Source organism: Trichomycterus rosablanca, chromosome 2 (genome assembly GCF_030014385.1).
Source record: "Trichomycterus rosablanca isolate fTriRos1 chromosome 2, fTriRos1.hap1, whole genome shotgun sequence".
In the NCBI taxonomy this organism is placed as follows: domain Eukaryota; kingdom Metazoa; phylum Chordata; class Actinopteri; order Siluriformes; family Trichomycteridae; genus Trichomycterus; species Trichomycterus rosablanca.
In genome coordinates this window covers 8,829,454-8,847,803 of record NC_085989.1, presented here as the reverse complement: position 1 = coordinate 8,847,803, position 18,350 = coordinate 8,829,454, and the positions used below count along the sequence as shown (strand labels likewise).

Genomic DNA, 18,350 nt, shown 5'->3' with positions numbered 1-18,350 from the left:
AAACAAAAAACAAAAACATTGATACATAGTATTATAGAATTAAGGTATGAAAGTATATATATATATATATATATATATATATACATAAAATAGCAGCATGGAATAAAATTTAATAATCTGAAGTGTGGCCTGTTTGGAACCAAATAATGTTATATAGTTGCAACTATTAAAATTCGTATACTGTTATTTTGTACATAATATAAAATGTTTTATGATATGTTGTTATGATGTTCGACGATTCTTTTGAATGACTCTTAATTTTGGACGCTGTTGGCTGAATTAAAACCGAAGAATCGACTCTTGTAATATGACTCTCAAAATAGAGCCGAAATTTCAAACACTTCATTGTTTAAGTTATTAAGCAGTCTAAAATAATGCAAACGTGTGTGTCGCTGTTTAATAATGAAGTAAATTACACATATAAGGGTATATGATAAAAATATAGTTTCCTTATTTTCACTTTAAATCACACAAATAAGCTAGACTTAGCATTAGCTTTTGAAAAATGAACACACGACGCAGTCGGACACTTTATCGAGCGACACTGTCCGGAACTGTATCACTGGCCGGAAACGACCACTGTGAAACGAACATTAGCGCCCACAGGAAGACGGGGACGTTAAAATGACACGGGGAGAGAAAGATTAAAAAAGCAATAATGTTTAAAAGTGAGAAGTGTGCGTGAAGGCTGGAAAGGATTGATTCAAGGCTAAGCGAGCTGAAGCGCCTGGCTGGGTAACTGGATCCGTTTGCGTTGAGCAGTGAGCGAGCGGAAAGTGGGTTTGGTTAACGGGGCGATGAGACGGATGTGTCGGGCTAATGGAGACAGAGGCCTGTGATCCTGCTGAGCCACGGACCGAGAGCAGCAACACTGAGCCGCTAACCTGAGAGCACCGAGCTGAAACCCGAGAGCGCCGTTGTGTTCGTGCACATTTTTTATTTGTTGCAAAACTCTGTTTGTTTGTGCGCCACGAATGAGTTTGGACATAAACGAAGTGAAGTGCAAGTGATGGAAACGCAACACGGGCTTTTTTGAGCTAGCTAAAGTGCTAACAGCTAACGAGCAGAACACTGAGCAGGACACTGAACACACAAACCCACATTCATCTGCCTCACTGTGCTATCTGTGCTGTTTATCAATCACTTTTACTACTACCCAGAACTTCCAAGAGGATTTAAACTCTTCTCACAAACTTATTGTTTACCACACGGTTCGAATCATTTTTGCACCAAATGTCACAGAATCGTTTCTTCGGATTCGAATTAACCTCCCGCTCCACGTCGCTATTTTTATTTTTTATTTTTTAAAAACATCCCCCGACTTTTTTTTTTTTGTATTTTCGAGGAATACAGCTGAAGAAGGATTAAAGTATCAAAAAATATCAATCTCATTGTTTTCAGTGGAGTAGCTGAACCGACACTGAACTTTTCAGCACGAATCACTGGTGAGTTCACAGAGTCATTTGTGTGTGTTTTTCTTTAAATAATTAAAAAAAACACAGTATACAGTAAACATAACAATACACTTAATATATATGAACATATATGACCAAAATATGCTTTAACATTAATGCAACAATAATCAGTATATGTTCAACAACAATAAAAATACAAGGAATCATTTGGGGAATCTTTTTCCAATAGCATCACAAATAAAATAGAATATACAATAAAATAAAATCCTCATTAGAAATGCGTCATTTTATATAAATCTAAAGTGCTTTAAGATAATTAATAATCTACATAATTTCTTGTTCAAAGATTGACTCAAAGAGTCATTTGTAATGTGCAGAATGAACAGTAAGGTCACAGTGTTCCGTGCAGCACGTAGGTTTGACTTTTCCTACTTCAAAACAACAAAGTTTTCTAAATAATTTAATAAATACAGTCTCACGGAACGTATAGACAGCTTCAGACAATTTTCCTGTATCTGAGAAAAGAAAAACAACTTATTCTTTGCAGAAAACTTCTTCACGTTATAATGCATAATAAACATCAAAACATACACCGTGCAAAAGTTAATCACGTGATTTTGTTTAGTTTTGTCTTCTATGTTAAGTTTAGCAGATAAACAGAAATGTGCACAAAACAAACGAAATGCCTTATTTGTTATTTAATCTAAAACTAATCTAAATCTAAAAGTTAAGAAATCCATAACTGTATGTGAACATCTGTACTGAGGTCATCACCAAATCCTAAACTCTGACCTGCATGTACAGTCATTTACTATATATGACTATATGTATATGTAACCTCATGCTTGTAAATATGTTTTGATGCATCCAAATTAAATGCATAACATATTCGTCAAGGCTTTGACTTTGATTAATGCCGTCAGTTAAAAATGTTTTGTTTTAATTTCCCCTTTAATGTTAATTTTAGCAGATAAACAGAAATTATGCACAAAATAAACTAAAATGCCTTATTCCAGGTTGTTCCCTACACTGAGGCCATCACCTCACAAATCAAATGTATTGGGGCAAGCCGTAGCCTAGTGGTTAAGGCACAGGACTAGTAATCCAAAGGTTGCTGGTTCAAGCCCCACCACTGCCAGGTTGCTGCTGTTGGGCCCTTGAGCAAGGCCCTTAACCCTCAGTTGCTCAGACTGTATACTGTAACTGTAATGTAAGTCGCTTTGGATAAAGGCGTCTGCTAAATGCTGAAAATGTAAATGTATTGTATATTTTACAATCCAAAACAACTCTGGCGTGACCATCCCAATATGTGTAAATATTAGGAATGTCAGTTATTCACATATAATCATCAAAGTTTGATCAATCCTGTCCTGTAAAAAAAACCTTATTTGAGGTTGTCCCCTACACTGAGAAAGTCACCAAATTCTAAACCTTAACTATAAATGACATGCATCACATTTGTTTTCAAAACCTCATTCTTGTAAATATGTTTATTTTTCTAATATCGTATATTTTACAATCCAGAACAACTCGGATGGTGTGACCATCCCAATATGTGTAATAATTAGGAATGAATATATAAAGATTATGCACAAATTAAACTAAAATATCTTATTTGACGTAATCACCAAATCCTAAACTCTGACCTGCATGTACAGTCATTTACTATATATGACAATATGTATCATATTTGTTTGCAAAACCTCATGCTTGTTAATATGTTTTGATGCATCACAATCGAATGTACTGTATATCTTACAATCCAAAACAACTCAGATGGTGTGACCATCCCAATATGTGTAAATATATGTCATTAACATAGTGTATCACAAAAGTGAGTACACCCCTCACATTTCTGCGGATATTTAAGTATATCTTTTCATGGGACAACACTGACAAAATGACACTTTGACACAATGAAAAGTAGTCTGTGTGCAGCTTATATAACAGTGTAAATTTATTCTTCCCTCAAAATAACTCAATATACAGCCATTAATGTCTAAACCACCGGCAACAAAAGTGAGTACACCCCTAAGAGACTACACCCCTAAATGTCCAAATTGAGCACTGCTTGTCATTTTCCCTCCAAAATGTCATGTGATTTGTTAGTGTTACTAGGTCTCAGGTGTGCATAGGGAGCAGGTGTGTTCAATTTAGTAGTACAGCTCTCACACTCTCTCATACTGGTCACTGAAAGTTCCAACATGGCACCTCATGGCAAAGAACTCTCTGAGGATCTTAAAAGACGAATTGTTGCGCTACATGAAGATGGCCAAGGCTACAAGAAGATTGCCAACACCCTGAAACTGAGCTGCAGCACAGTGGCCAAGATCATCCAGCGTTTTAAAAGAGCAGGGTCCACTCAGAACAGACCTCGCGTTGGTCGTCCAAAGAAGCTGAGTGCACGTGCTCAGCGTCACATCCAACTGCTGTCTTTGAAAGATAGGCGCAGGAGTGCTGTCAGCATTGCTGCAGAGATTGAAAAGGGGGGGGGGGTCAGCCTGTCAGTGCTCAGACCATACGCCGCACACTACATCAAATTGGTCTGCATGGCTGTCACCCCAGAAGGAAGCCTCTTCTGAAGTCTCTACACAAGAAAGCCTGCAAACAGTTTGCTGAAGACATGTCAACAAAGGACATGGATTACTGGAACCATGTCCTATGGTCTGATGAGACCAAGATTAATTTGTTTGGTTCAGATGGTCTCAAGCATGTGTGGCGGCAATCAGGTGAGGAGTTCAAAGATAAGTGTGTCATGCCTACAGTCAAGCATGGTGGTGGGAATGCCATGGTCTGGGGCTGCATGAGTGCAGCAGGTGTTGGGGAGTTACATTTCATTGAGGGACACATGAACTCCAATATGTACTGTGAAATACTGAAGCAGAGCATGATCCCCTCCCTCCGGAAACTGGGTCGCAGGGCAGTGTTTCAGCATGATAATGACCCCAAACACACCTCTAAGACGACCACTGCTTTATTGAAGAGGCTGAGGGTAAAGGTGATGGACTGGCCAAGCATGTCTCCAGACCTAAACCCAATAGAACATCTTTGGGGCATCCTCAAGCGGAAGGTGGAGGAGCGCAAAGTCTCGAATATCCGCCAGCTCCGTGATGTCGTCATGGAGGAGTGGAAAAGCATTCCAGTGGCAACCTGTGAAGCTCTGGTAAACCCCATGCCCAGGAGAGTTAAGGCAGTTCTGGGAAATAATGGTGGCCACACAAAATATTGACACTTCAGGAACTTTCACTAAGGGGTGTACTCACTTCTGTTGCCGGTGGTTTAGACATTAATGGCTGTATATTGAGTTATTTTGAGGGAAGAATAAATTTACACTGTTATATAAGCTGCACACAGACTACTTTTCATTGTGTCAAAGTGTCATTTTGTCAGTGTTGTCCCATGAAAAGATATACTTAAATATCTGCAGAAATGTGAGGGGTGTACTCACTTTTGTGATACACTGTATATTCATCTAAGTGACTGTTTTATAAAGTGCATTATTTGAGGTTGTTCCCTACACTGAGGTAATCACCAAATCCTAAACTTAGACCTGCATGTATTTATTCATTACAAAAACTATGTGAATATTTGACACCATGCGTCAGTATAAAGGTATAACTTATTATTGCTTATTACATCATAATAACTACGTTTATAATAATAGAGCAGTTGAATTAGCATGTTCATATATACATATTAAATAGTAAATATACCATTAAACATATGGTTTATCAAAACATTAGTGTATGGAACACTGATACTGTGTGGAATATTGTGAGCTTAAATTGTCAGTTTTTAATGCCCATTGTTGTATTGTTCATGTTCAGTTCTGTTATTTATTTTAAATCCATGACTTCACATCATCCACTGTACCTCCGGTATGTGAACATCTGTTTAATCTGTTTTTTTTACACTGACATCTCTGTCATAGTAACATGACTTGTTTTTTAAAACCTATAAATATGTTGCAAAATTATTCAAATTAACCAAAAACTTTTTTTGGTGCAAGAATAAGGACAGTATCCTGTCCACAGATATTAAAGAAATAAGCATTAAAAGTCATGGTTAGGCTGGTACAGTTTTGGTATTGATCTAAAATGTTTAAAAAAGGAAAAAAAAGTACATGGATATGAAACAATTCAGTAATCTGTATATATTGTAATAACATTTTGTTATGTTTAACATTTATTAGTGGTACTTGTGGTACCTGGTATTTTAAGTGATGTAGCTGATTATTTATCTATGTTGAACCTTTTCTTAAAAGCAAGGGTAAGGGTTTTTTAATACACTTACTGTCCATTTTATCAGCTCCATTTACCATATAGAAGCACTTTGTAATTCTACAATTACTGACTGTAGTCCATCTGTTTCTTTACATACCTTTTTAACCTGCTTTCACCCTGTTCTTCAATGGTCAGGACCACTACAGAGCAGGTATTATTTGGGTGGTGGATCATTCTCAGCACTGCAGTGACACTGACATGGTGGTGGTGTGTTAGTGTGTGTTGTGCTGGTATGAGTGGATCAGACACAGCAGCGCTGATGGAGTTTTTAAACACCTCACTATTACTGCTGGACTGAGAATAGTCCACCAACCAAAAATCTCCAGCCAACAGCGCCCCATGGGCAGCGTCCTGTGACCACCGATGAAGGTCTAGAAGATGACCAACTCAAACAGCAGCACTAGATGAGCGATCGTCTCTGACTTTACTTCTACAAGGTGGACCAACTAGGTAGGAGTGTCTAATAGAGTCGACAGTGAGTGGACACGGTATTTAAAAACTCCAGCAGCGTTGCTGTGTCTGATCCACTCATAACAGCACAACACACACTAACACACCACCACCATGTCAGTGTCACTGCAGTGCTGAGAATCATCCCCCACCTAAATAATACCTGCTCTGTGGGGGTCCTGGGAGAGTCCTGACCATTAAAGAACAGCATGAAAGGGGACTAACAAAGCATGTAGAGAAACAGATGGAATACAGTCAGTAATTCTAGAACTACAAAGTGCTTCTATATGGTAAGTGGGGCTGATAAAATGAACAGTGAGTGTAGAAAAACAAGGAGGTGGTTTTAATGTTATGGCTGATCTGTGTACTTATACATAGTTCAGTTTCTTTGGTCTGGACAAATGTGACAGTTATAACCATAAGAACATCTTTTAACCAAGGACTTTGTGGGAGCACTTCATGCCACATGCCACTCTTGACCAAGAAACACATGAATGGTTGACTAGATACACCAGAAGAAATTTGAATAGGCCAGAGTTCTGGGACACACTTCAATGGAGTTACGAGAGTTACATAGAGTCAGCAGAAGCCGTTACAAGGGCCAAATAACATGCTAACTACTAAAGGTAGAGTTATTACCTTTATACAGGACATGATGCAAAGTTTTCACATTTTCATCACAGTAGGCACATTGATCTTTCATTAGTGTGCACTGCTTAATTACATGTGTAATTTTCTTACACTTGTATATGTACTGATCTGTTGTATTTTGTTCTTTTTACATCAGACTGCAGGGGCTGACAGCAGACAACTAGATGGTCCTGTTATTGTCGTGCTCCTGGTCTTCCATCCTTGGACATCAATCTGTTGGCCATTGTGACCTGTTACCTTTTCACTGTGATTTGAACTGAAATGAAAAGACATTCATATGAAACACAAAATGGGGACCAGTTCTGTTCACGCCTGTGAGATAAATAAGTAAAAGAATACCCCCTCATCGGTAAGATGTTTGTTTATATTCATTTAATGTAATAATTATAGTCATAATGTTGCATACAATCATGCTTCTCATTTATGTTACCTAAACAATGATTATATGCACCTTATGCCATGGAAAAATTCCTCTTGTGATTGGCAGGCAGGTGAGCTTATACTAAAACAGTGCTCTAACTATGTAACATGTAATCTGATTAGTATAAACTCCATTTCTGGTATTTGCAAAATGCAGTAAAACAAGAGTCTGTGACCTTTATTTAAGTGACAAATGAATTACACTTTTTATTACACATTTTGGAACTGATGATACTGTAATTTAGCAAGTGGCAGACTTCACCTGTTCAACATTCTGTAGTCATCATTGTCTGATTCTCATTGTTATGATGTGACATACACTGATCAGCCATAACATTAAAACCACCTTCTTGTTTCTACACTCCTTTTTATCAGCTCCACTTACCATATAGGAGCACTTTAATAATTCAAAAATTACTGACTGTAGTCCACCTGTTTCTCTGCATGCTTTGTTAGCCCCCTTTCATGCTGTTCTTCAATGGTCAGGACCCCCCACAGAGCAGATATTATTTAGGTGGTGGATCATTCTCAGCACTGCAGTGACACTCACATGGTGGTGCTGGTATGAGTGGATCAGACACAGCAGCGCTGCTGGAGTTTTTAAATACCGTGTCCACTCCTACCTAGTTGGTCCACCTTGTAGATGTAAAGTCAGGGACGATCGCTCATCTATTGCTGCTGTTTGAGTTGGTCGTCTTCTAGACCTTCATCAGTGGTCACAGGACGCTTCCCACGAGGCGCTGTTGGCTGGATGTTTTTGGTTGGTGGACTATTCTCAGTCCAGCAGCAACAGTGAGGTGTTTAAAAACTCCAGCAGCATTGCTGTGTCTTATCCACTCATACCAGCACAACACACACTAACACACCACCACCACGTCAGTGTCACTGCAGTGCTGAGAATGATCCACCACCTAAATAATACCTGCTCTGTAGTGGTCCTGTGGGGGTCCTGACCATTGAAGAACAGCATGAAAGAGGGCTAACAAAGCATGCAGAGAAACAGATGGACTACAGTCAGTAATTGTAGAATTATTAAAGTGCTCCTATATGGTAAATGGAGCTGATATGTTATGGCTGATCAGTGTACATTTACAGTAGGAAACAGGGCAGGACTGCAGGTAGGCTGGTCGGGCACACACGCTCTGTCTACGAAGCCATGCTGTTGTAACCTGTGCATAATAAGGCCTGGCCATAGTCTTACTGAAATATCAATGGGCTTCCTGTAAAAGACATTACTATGATGCCAGCATATGTCTTTATACAATTTTAATATACACCTCCATTTGGTGTCTCACCCATGGCATGATTCACCCCCATACTATTACATTAGTTGGCTTCTGCACCTTTCACTTTTTGCCCCCAAAACAAGCTAAGCATTTGTGATGCAGAGGTGGATTGTGTTAAGTGACAACACATTTCCGAAGTGCTCCTGAACCCATGTGTCTATATTTATCACAGTAGCCTGCCGGTTTTCCATGCAGTGCCATCTGAAGGCTCAAAGGTCACACACATTCAACAGTGTTTTCTGGCCCTACACAGACATGGATTTAACAGTTCCTGAATCTTTTCATAATGTTATGTATGACAGGTGGTGAAATACCTCAATTCTTTGCAACCTTGCCTTGAGAAATGTTTTTATTTTATTTTATTTTTTTATATACTGATTGGCAATTGTCTCATGAATTTTGGCACAAAGTGGTGAACCTAGACCCATCTTTGTGTTGCAGGCATCAAATTCAAAATTTGTTTACATTTACAAAGTACAATTAACAGTGGCAAAGTTACACTGTTTTAAAACATTCCAAAACAAGCTGGTGAACTGGTAATCGGTAAGAGTATAAAAGGTTCAGTCTTTGCCAAAAAAGTTGGTCATTGTTGTTAGTTGAATAAGATTCTTGTTTTATAGTATTTAACAGAATGCCATTAATCCTTCTGAAAATAGGATTCACTATGGTCATGTGACTAAATACTCCATTATAGTTTTCCGAGCTCATTGATACTACTGGCGCTTACAGATTCAGTTGGCCATGTCTGCAGGAAGGAAGGAAGGTTAGATAGGGTGCCTTTTTTATTTATTTATGCATCCCCCTATTTTCCTCCCAATCTAGTTGTATCTAATTACCTGATTGGTAGGGATGTAATGATGCACTCTACCCACGATGCGATACGATTCACGATACTGAGTTCATGATACGATTTCCCCCCGATTTTTTTTTAAGCAAAATGAAATTGAAGACAAATTATGACAAAGTTTTCTTTTATTATTTCTCTTAACCCTTTGATGCACAAGCTAAGCAAACCTCTTCTAATGCACAACATGGGTCAAAAATGACCCATATTCATCCATTCAAGAATATTTTCATATGCACATTTGTCAGTTATTCATGTATTTGCTGTCTTAGCTAATAAAAGCTATCTATACTAGAATATGTAAACAGCTAGCAAGCAAATAGTATTGGACATATTCAAGATTCAAGAGCCTAATCTTTGGTTGTCTTTCAAAAGATCAGTAAATATGTTTTTGACTACAAACACTTACAAATGTCAGTTTCTGTCAAATTCCATAGTAAATACATTTTGACCCATGTTGTGCATTAGGAGGGTAGTGATACAAAAATGATTTTTATTAAAAAAGCAAAAAATTAGGGCTGTCGAAGTTAACGCGATAATAACGCATTAACGCAATCTCAATTTAACGCGATTATAAAAATTAGTGCCGTTAACGCAAATTCTAGTTCATGTTGAGACTTGACTGGTAGAACAAACGTTTTAATGTCGGACTTGCCACCGTTTTTTATTTGCGGTTTGTTAACATAATGTTACCGAGCGTGGTAGTGTCGTAGTAATGCACTTGCATAATAAAGAAGCTGCCAGTCCTCCATTCACGTAACGCTAGAACGGACACTTAAAAATCCTCCTTTTGGAGTGAACTGGTTTCATTTTTGATCAATATTATTTACCATTGGCTCAGGTACATGTCGAAACAAATGCTTTGTATATCATTGGTTTAACAGCCTCATTTGACTCCTTATAGAGCTACCACTGGCCAATCGGAGAAGGTCCGCCCTCTAAATGCTAGTCTGTGATTGGGTGGTTGAATTTCGCCCGCCCTCTCTGTTTTGTAAACACCGCGCTACCTGAGTCAATCACTCAGCTCTCATGATCAGGAACGCGGTGAAAATGCCAAAAAGTAAACTTTTGAGGCAGCGATGAACGGACCTAAATATGAAAAGACACAACATTTAGTGAGTAAAACAGTCATTTGTTATATAATTCTTGCTTAAATTGGTCAAAAACTGTTATATGGGTTCTGGATTCATTCTGTGTGTTGCAGTAGCATGTCCCCCTGTTCCTAATAAGATGTCCGGCTTTTTGGGGTGTAATGTCCTCCTTTTTGTTACTATGAATCTGGCCACCCTAGTCTAAACACACTCAGTTCGTGTAGAAACGTCCATTAAACCACTGGATAGTATTACTGCCTAGTATGTGAGTGAATAAAACTCCCTTACAGTTTTCTCTTGTCCCAGCAGTTTTTAACATTAGTACATTTAGCATAAAATGTGTTCACCATTGTAATTGTAACATTTCACTTAAAAATCCTTGTTTTCTATAACATTTACACAGATTTTTTTTAATGCGATTAATCGCGATTAACTATATGAAATTCTGAGATTAATCGCGATTAAAAATTTTAATCGTTTGACAGCCCTACAAAAAATATAAAACTGAAATAAGGATTTGTGATGATCAAAAACAAGTTAATTGAACCCAGGTTGTGCATCACAGGGTTAAAAAAATTTAAGAAATCTTTGATTCATCTAAATAATGAATGCCCTTTTATTTCTGAGGTAGGCACAAACTATGCAAGACAATGCTGCACATTTCCCTTTTTGTGTAAAAAAAAAAAAAACTGAAACAGATCCCACATTATATAAATAAATGAATAATAAAAATAAAGAAAGTGTCCTGACAAATAAATTTGGCGGGAAAATCCCATACAACTCAGTGGCGAGGTGAATAGTGCCCTCTGCTGTTTTAAGTGAATATCGATTCATTATACATGAATTACCGATTCGAATCGTGGCACATGTGCACCGATTTTTAACTGCCTTGTGGGGCATCGTTACATCCCTACTGATTGGTATTTTCGCCTCTATTGCTGCATACCTTCACTCCTGATCTAGTAGAGCCACAAACGTCACACTCCCCCTTCGACACGTGTATTACTCATTACCTGCTTGAAGCAGGTTCATATGTGAGTCCATATAACGCACTAAGAGTCACGTGCCGATCTTTATTATACCCCATGGCATTGTGCAGATGCCATCAATCGGCCATCAGAGGCCGTAATCGCAGCAGTTACGAGGAATCACTCCCTCCCTTGGACAAGACAAGTCGTGGTCCATGTTTGCTGTGCTACCCTAGCACCTTAGGATGTGTTATAAATGCTGCAGTATCCCTAAATGTCATTACATGAGTCAGATGTGATTAACAAAGGGTTGCTTAGTTATATGTAGTTGTTTTTTACATTAAAAAGAAACAAAACACTAAATGTGGGGATTACAATAAAAACAAATGAATCAGTTTGCAACAATGATTTTGCTATTATCAGATTAACTTGATAACCAGTTGTAAATGCTACAAAGGGACAACTATAAGCAAATCAGGTTGCATCAGGTCATCTTAATAGAACAAAACAATTGGCTGAATAAATTCTGCCAACTTCATATTTACTAGCTCATGTAATTAGTACTTATTAGTGCTTATATTGGGTCATGCGTGTTAAGTCATGTTGTCTTCTTTTACTGCAGCGGCAAGCTAACGGGAAGGAACGAGGAGTCCCTTACAACAGTGAGGGAAATGTTCCAGTTTGGGAAGTGCCCTATGGACATTTTAGAAATGCTAAGCGGGCACCAGGCACACCAGTTCAAAGGCCTGGGGCTGCAGCACCAACAGCAGGTTCAACTTCAACACCCACAGCAGCTTCAGCATCAACAGCAACAGGGTGAGGCCTCTGGAGCGCTCCTGTCTGGGCTTGGCCTAGGTTCGCTTCAAGGATCTAGAAGCAATGCGTTTTCCGATTCTTCGATCTTTGCAAAAATGAGCGCTCCTCTTCCACCTATTCCCCAGCAAACTCAGTCTGCTTCCTCGCAAAGCTCGCGCAAATCTAGCAAGATGAGCAGCGGCAGTGGAAGTACAGGCGCGTCTGGCTATCCGCAATTCCTGCGTCCTTTTCACCCTGCAGAGGCAGCCCTGGCGCAAGAGCAACTTCACTCGGGGATGGGACGTTTTGATTTCGCGGGCGGAAGCGGTACTAGTGGTTCTGGAGTAATTGGCGGGGTCGTGACGTCTGCTCCCCCACCACCACCGTTACACCCTGGACTTTCTGTGCCGCAGCCATCACCTGGACCACCCTCTTCATCACCGTCTCCTTCCAGTTCGACCACCACCTCCAATAATCCTGCAAGCAGCAGCAGTACGGTAGCCGGACTGGTTGGCTCCCAATCCGACGCTCGAAGTTTACACCAGCAGTTTAGTTGCATGCTTGCAGCCAACCAATACTTTCTTTCTGGAATGCCAGCCAACGCGAGCCTAGAGCAGTTTCTAGTTCAGCAGGGCCCCCATAATCCTCTCGGTCTTTCAGAATCAAACATAGGTCTAGCTCCACCCCCAGCACTTCACCCATCTCACACACACGGCCACCCAGCCTCTCAGCCTCAGCAGCAACAGCAGCAGCTAGCACCTCATGCCTTGTCTCACCCACACAGCCATGCCCACCCACATCACCCTCTTCACACCGCGCCTCAGCCCTCGCCACTTAGCGGATTTGATTTTCAAGGCATCCCCGTTCTGTCCTCCAATCAGCTAGCTTCCCTAATGCAGCAGGAAGCCGGTCTTCCCCTTACACTTCCGCTTCATCTTTCCGCCCCAAAGGATGACGGGAAAGGGGATGGTGGGTCTGGGGCTGGAGGAGGCGGAGGTAGTGGCAGCAGGAGAAAGAAAGCAATGGCTGGATACCTGCCCCAGAGAAAAACAGACGGCAGCAGTAGTGGCAGTAGTAGCAGTACTAATTGCCACAGCAGCTCTGGGGCGCATGGTCATGATGGGTCTTCTGGCCTTGTTGGAGGAGGTTCAGGGGTTGGCATGAGAGGTCTTGCTGGTGACCCCTCCTCCATCCTCACACCTTCCACACCATCCTCCTCCTCTTCTTCAACTGTCTCTTCCTCCTCTTCCTCTGCCCCCTCTTCAAATTCTGCCTCTGTGCTGGTATCGAACGTTTCACAGATGCCCAAAACTGATAATCAGTCTGCCATGACCCCTACTGTTTCTGAGCCGGAGCCTGTCTTTCACTGTGGAGAATGTGGTAAATCGTTCACACACATTAATAGTCTCCGTAGACACATACGAAACCATGACGATCATAACGGCCCTAACGCCAGTGCTAACGCAAACCCAAATACTGTCCATCAGCATCAGTCCGATACCAGTCTGCCTCACTCGACTCAGGACAGGATATCTCACCAACATGAGCCAAACCAGTCCAACCCAGACCTTTCTTCATCTTCGTGTGAAAGTCCAGATAAGACATACTGTTGTAACGAATGTGGAAAAGGTTTTAAGAAACGGGGGCATCTCCTTCAGCATGGTGTTATCCACTCCGGAGCGCGTCCGTTCGCTTGTTCAACCTGCCAGAGATCTTTTAACCGCAGAGAATCTCTTACACGGCATGAGAAAATCCACGAGGATAAGCCTTACCGCTGCCCAGTCTGTGATCGCTGCTTTAGAGAGAGTACGTCTTTGCTTAACCACGCTTCATCTGGTTCGTGTGGCAAACCGGGGAGGGGGAGTTCAGGAAGCAGCGACGGCAGCAGTTCGGTGAGTTCCGATGACAAGGTGGAAGGAAGCGAATACCAAGGTAGACAGTTACCAGATGATAAAGCACTGGTGTATCAGAAGACAGAGGGAGGTGCAACGGAAATACCCTGTGATGCCTTATACCCACAAGGAAGAGCAGGAAATCCACATTCTGCTGATAAAACAGAAGGGAAATATAATTCACCATACTCAAGAGATCCCTACCAAACGTCCTACAGGGTTGACGATTATCGCCGGCCACAGGGTAACCTCCCGTACTCCGGTGATGGTTCTTGCAATAACGGTTTGTCAGGCCCCGCTTTAAGAAAAGCTCCCTTGGCTCCAACACTTCACCCACACCCTTCGAGTCAGCAACAACAGCAACATCATCACCAACAGCAGCCTCATCTCCCCCTTTCTGCTCTCCTCGACGATTCAGAAGATGAAGTCACCAGCAGTGCTATGTCCGCAATAGCTGCAGCTGCAGCGGCCTCCGTCTTGCCTCCCGAAATGAATAACAACGGGGGAAGAGAGGAACGTAGGGATATAATCGGAGGTCTGTTAGGGGGTCTTGGCTTTGGTACCATCGGTGGCCCATCGTCTACGTCTACAGGAACCGGCGGAAATGATGAGTGTTTGAGTGGATCCATGATGCCCTTGTCTCATCCCACTCAGCAACAGCCTACTACACAAAACGCCACGCCTAATGCCAAACCAAAGCGGCCACGGAAGCCCAGACAGAAGAGGGAACCCAGACCTGGTGGTCTACCCGGAGAGGGTGTGAAGCGTCGGCGGAGCCAGAACGGGCCTCGCGGGGAGGGATCGGAAAGGCCTTATTTATGCACCGTTTGTGGGCGGGGCTTTGGCAGACGGGAAACCCTCCGGAGGCACGAGCGTGTTCACACCGGAGAGAAGCCGTTCCATTGTGATGTCTGTGGCAAAGATTTCCGAGAACCTTTCCATCTCACAAAACATCAGACTGTTCATTCAGGGGAGAAGAACTACAAATGCTCCCTCTGTGGTAAAGATTTTGGGTACGCGCAGAGCCTGAAAAGACACGAAAAACTGCACCTTAGGGGGGATTTCAAGCCAAGGCGGAGTAAAACCAAGTCCTCAACAAATCAGGCCAGTCAAGACGGCAGTCAGACAAACCCTGGCTCATATTACCCCTATCCTCAGGATAAAGCTCAAGGATCCAGCGCTGGTGCATCGAACCAACCCCCGCCTAAGCTGTATACATGTCAGATATGTTGGAAGACTTTCCGCCATCACTTCCAGTTGACTGCCCATCACCAAGCCATCCATGAACAGGGTGGGGAAAAACTTTTCTCATGCGAGGTTTGCGGAAAAGCCTTCGCTTACTCGAACAGCTTGACGAGGCATCGACTATCTCAGCACGGTTTAACACGCACCGTACCGACCACTCAGCCAACAGGGGGTGGATCTGGCGGAAATTCTGCAACCTTAGAAGAAAGCGAAGCCGCCACCAACACCCTTCTTAATCTAACGCCAGACAGTGGAGGTCACAACGTCCAGCAAACGCATTCAACCATTTCTCACACACAGATTCACTCTCAACCAGCCGGCTATTCCCCGCTCTTTTACACACCAGAATCAGGTCCTCATAATTCAAATACCAGTGCCCCTCCACACTCCCAACACCCTCACTACCCGCACTCCACTGTAGCCCCCCTGTCACATCAACAGCCCATAGGCGGCAAAGTACAACAGATTTATACAGGGGTCACCGCAAACCCTCTTCATCCTGCTCCCCCGCATATCCACATTTCATCCTCGTCACACCCTCAGTACCACCAGCAGCAGCCGCAGCAGCAGCAGCAGCACTCTTTTCAGATGCAGCATCAGCAAATGCAGCATCAAGTCGGTCAGGTGCATGCCGACGTCGCCCAAAAGAAGAAAGAAAAGAAAAAGAAAAACGTAAGATTCGTCCATGACGGGCAGGTCACGAGCGGGTTCGGTGGCGTACAGAACACGAGGTGGGATCGATTTCTAATGAGGAAGAAGCTGCTGCTTCAGCAACAACTTAAAAGAAAGAGGTGGATTAGTCAGCTAAACTGGGCCCGATATACTGCAGGTATCGGAATCAACGTAGGGAACGGGATCTGGCGGGCGGGCCGCTTGAAGTTCCGAGGTCTGCGGTCTTTCATGGTACCCTTTAGGTTTTTTCCATGCCCCATCTGTCCCTCCACCAACTTCACACGACGGTTAACGCTGTCGGTGCATCGTGTGATAAGGCACCCGCCAAGAAAGCATGGCTGTCGGGCACGTCTCCGGTGCGTCGTGTGTGGCAAGCGTTCCCGAAGGCTCCTGTCTGCTCTTCGCCATCGGGCGCGTCACCTCTCGCAAGGGTATTTCTCCTGCCCCCAGTGCCCCTCTCGTTTTTGGAACGGCACCCTACTCCAGCGGCATAGGTTTGTTTGTCAACGTTTCGGGGGTGCACAGAAAACACCAAAGGGGACTTATTCTAAGAAAGAAGAGTACTTTATCGAAAGATCAGCCGGCATGGTGGAATACAGGCACTAATTTTCCTTTCCTTTGTCTTTTTGCTAATGACTTTTACAACCTAAACCAGAGACACACTCTTACGTATAGTGGAAAACACGTTAAACACTGTACGTCACTAGTCACATTTACGCACGGCCATTGCACAGATGGCCTCTGGTTTCCGCCAAGGGAGTGCCTCTTCTAACAGATCATTTGGAAAACATGGACATTAAGCCTGTATCTTATAAAAGATAAAAACATCCATCTAGGACATGGATCTCTAACGTGGTTTCTCCAAAGGGGAAGAATATTTTAGATTTACGGGACTGTTTTGGTAGCACCTTGGTTGTTATGGTAGCATCTTTATCCTCTAGAACACATCATTATGTATTTTCGTAATTTTCTTTGTGCTCCGATGGTGGATGCTAACTAGAAAGGGCGAACCAGTGGGTAACAATCTTTCTAAAATTAGTTTCCCTTTATTACTCAGAGTTTTGACAGTATAGTATTTCTTTATTTTTAAATATATGTAGCTTTTTGTTTGTTGGTTGGTTTTTATCCCCCTTCCTTTAGCGTAGTGTTTATACGAATGCTTGTCCGAAGATTTAATGCTGGTTGAGAAGCTGTGGAAGATGATTAATTATGTATTCTCCAAGTACAACTTACTAAGACACTTAGATTTTCAGAACCTAACTTTGTAAGAAGAAAAAAAACTAATTAGCAAGTGTATCTCTTTAAACTGTCATATTGAGTGAAAACGGTTGCTAATGGAAAGCGTAAGGTATAGCGCAGTGGATGCCATGTTTCATGTGTTGTGGTTTTTTTTTTTTTTTTTTTTTTTTTTTTTTTAAAGAAATATGTAATTTTGTAGGTATTTCTATGACAAGTGTTATCTTTGGTTGCGATAGATTGGTGTGAGTAAGAGTGGAGAAACCAGTCTACTGTAAAATGCGTATTATATTTTATTTTATTATAAGTTTTTTAATCATTTGTACTATTTGTGGGTGGGTGTAAGTATGTTTTAAGAGGAGGGGAATCTATGTATCAATGTGATTTTATTTTATTTTCCCTCTTTTGGTCTGTCTAACCTAAAGCAGTTTAACACAGCTCCCCAACACTATTGTATACATTTTAGTACTTTACTTAGCTCCTCTGTCTCAATGTAATCCTAGAAAACTAAAATATGGCATATTAATACTAAACTATCCTTTTTATTTTCCTGCGTCACCAAAAATATAAAATCCCACGAAATCCAATAAAAAAAACGAAAAAAACAAACACTCGTTTGATATTATTTTAAACACACACCAAGTCAAGTTTATTTATATAGTGCTTTTTACAATAGACATTGTCTCAAAGCAACTACAGAATCCAGGACCAACAGATACAAAAACCCCTGTTGAGCAAGCCGAGGGCGACAGTGGCAAGGAAAATCTCCCTTAAAATAACAGGAGGAAACCTTTTTTTCTTTTTTTCTTTATATTCCCCCCCCCCCCCCCCTCTTTTTATCCCCCAGTCTAGTCGTGTCCAATTACCCTGAATGCGTCCTCTATACTGATTCGACCCTTCACCGCTGACTGAGGACGCCTCTCAACTGACATGCGCCCCCTCCGGTACGCACAGTCAGTACAAGACTGCATTTTTCACCTGCACGAGTCGAGTTCATATACTTGACAGGCACTGTGTACGGAGGGCCACACCCCCATCCGCGTTATTCTTCAGCCCTGTGCAGGCGCCACCAGTCAGCCAGCCGGGGCCGCAGTGGCACCAG

The 18,350-nt window shown here is 41.9% G+C and overlaps 1 protein-coding gene across 1 annotated transcript; it reads left to right on the top strand.

The window, feature by feature from the left end:
- Positions 1–629: 629 nt before the first annotated feature.
- znf865 (zinc finger protein 865) lies at positions 630–17,857 on the top strand. The gene is made up of 3 exons (XM_063010887.1): positions 630–1,445; positions 6,936–7,148; positions 12,031–17,857. Exon 3 carries the CDS (start codon positions 12,080–12,082, stop codon positions 16,616–16,618), a length of 4,539 nt encoding a protein of 1,512 aa, XP_062866957.1. The 5' UTR covers positions 630–1,445; positions 6,936–7,148; positions 12,031–12,079; the 3' UTR covers positions 16,619–17,857.
- Positions 17,858–18,350: the final 493 nt, after the last annotated feature.

Bases quoted from the DNA above. Each gene is read 5' to 3' on its own strand.
- znf865 (XM_063010887.1), top strand. From the start codon at position 12,080: ATGTTCCAGTTTGGGAAGTGCCCTATGGACATTTTAGAAATGCTAAGC.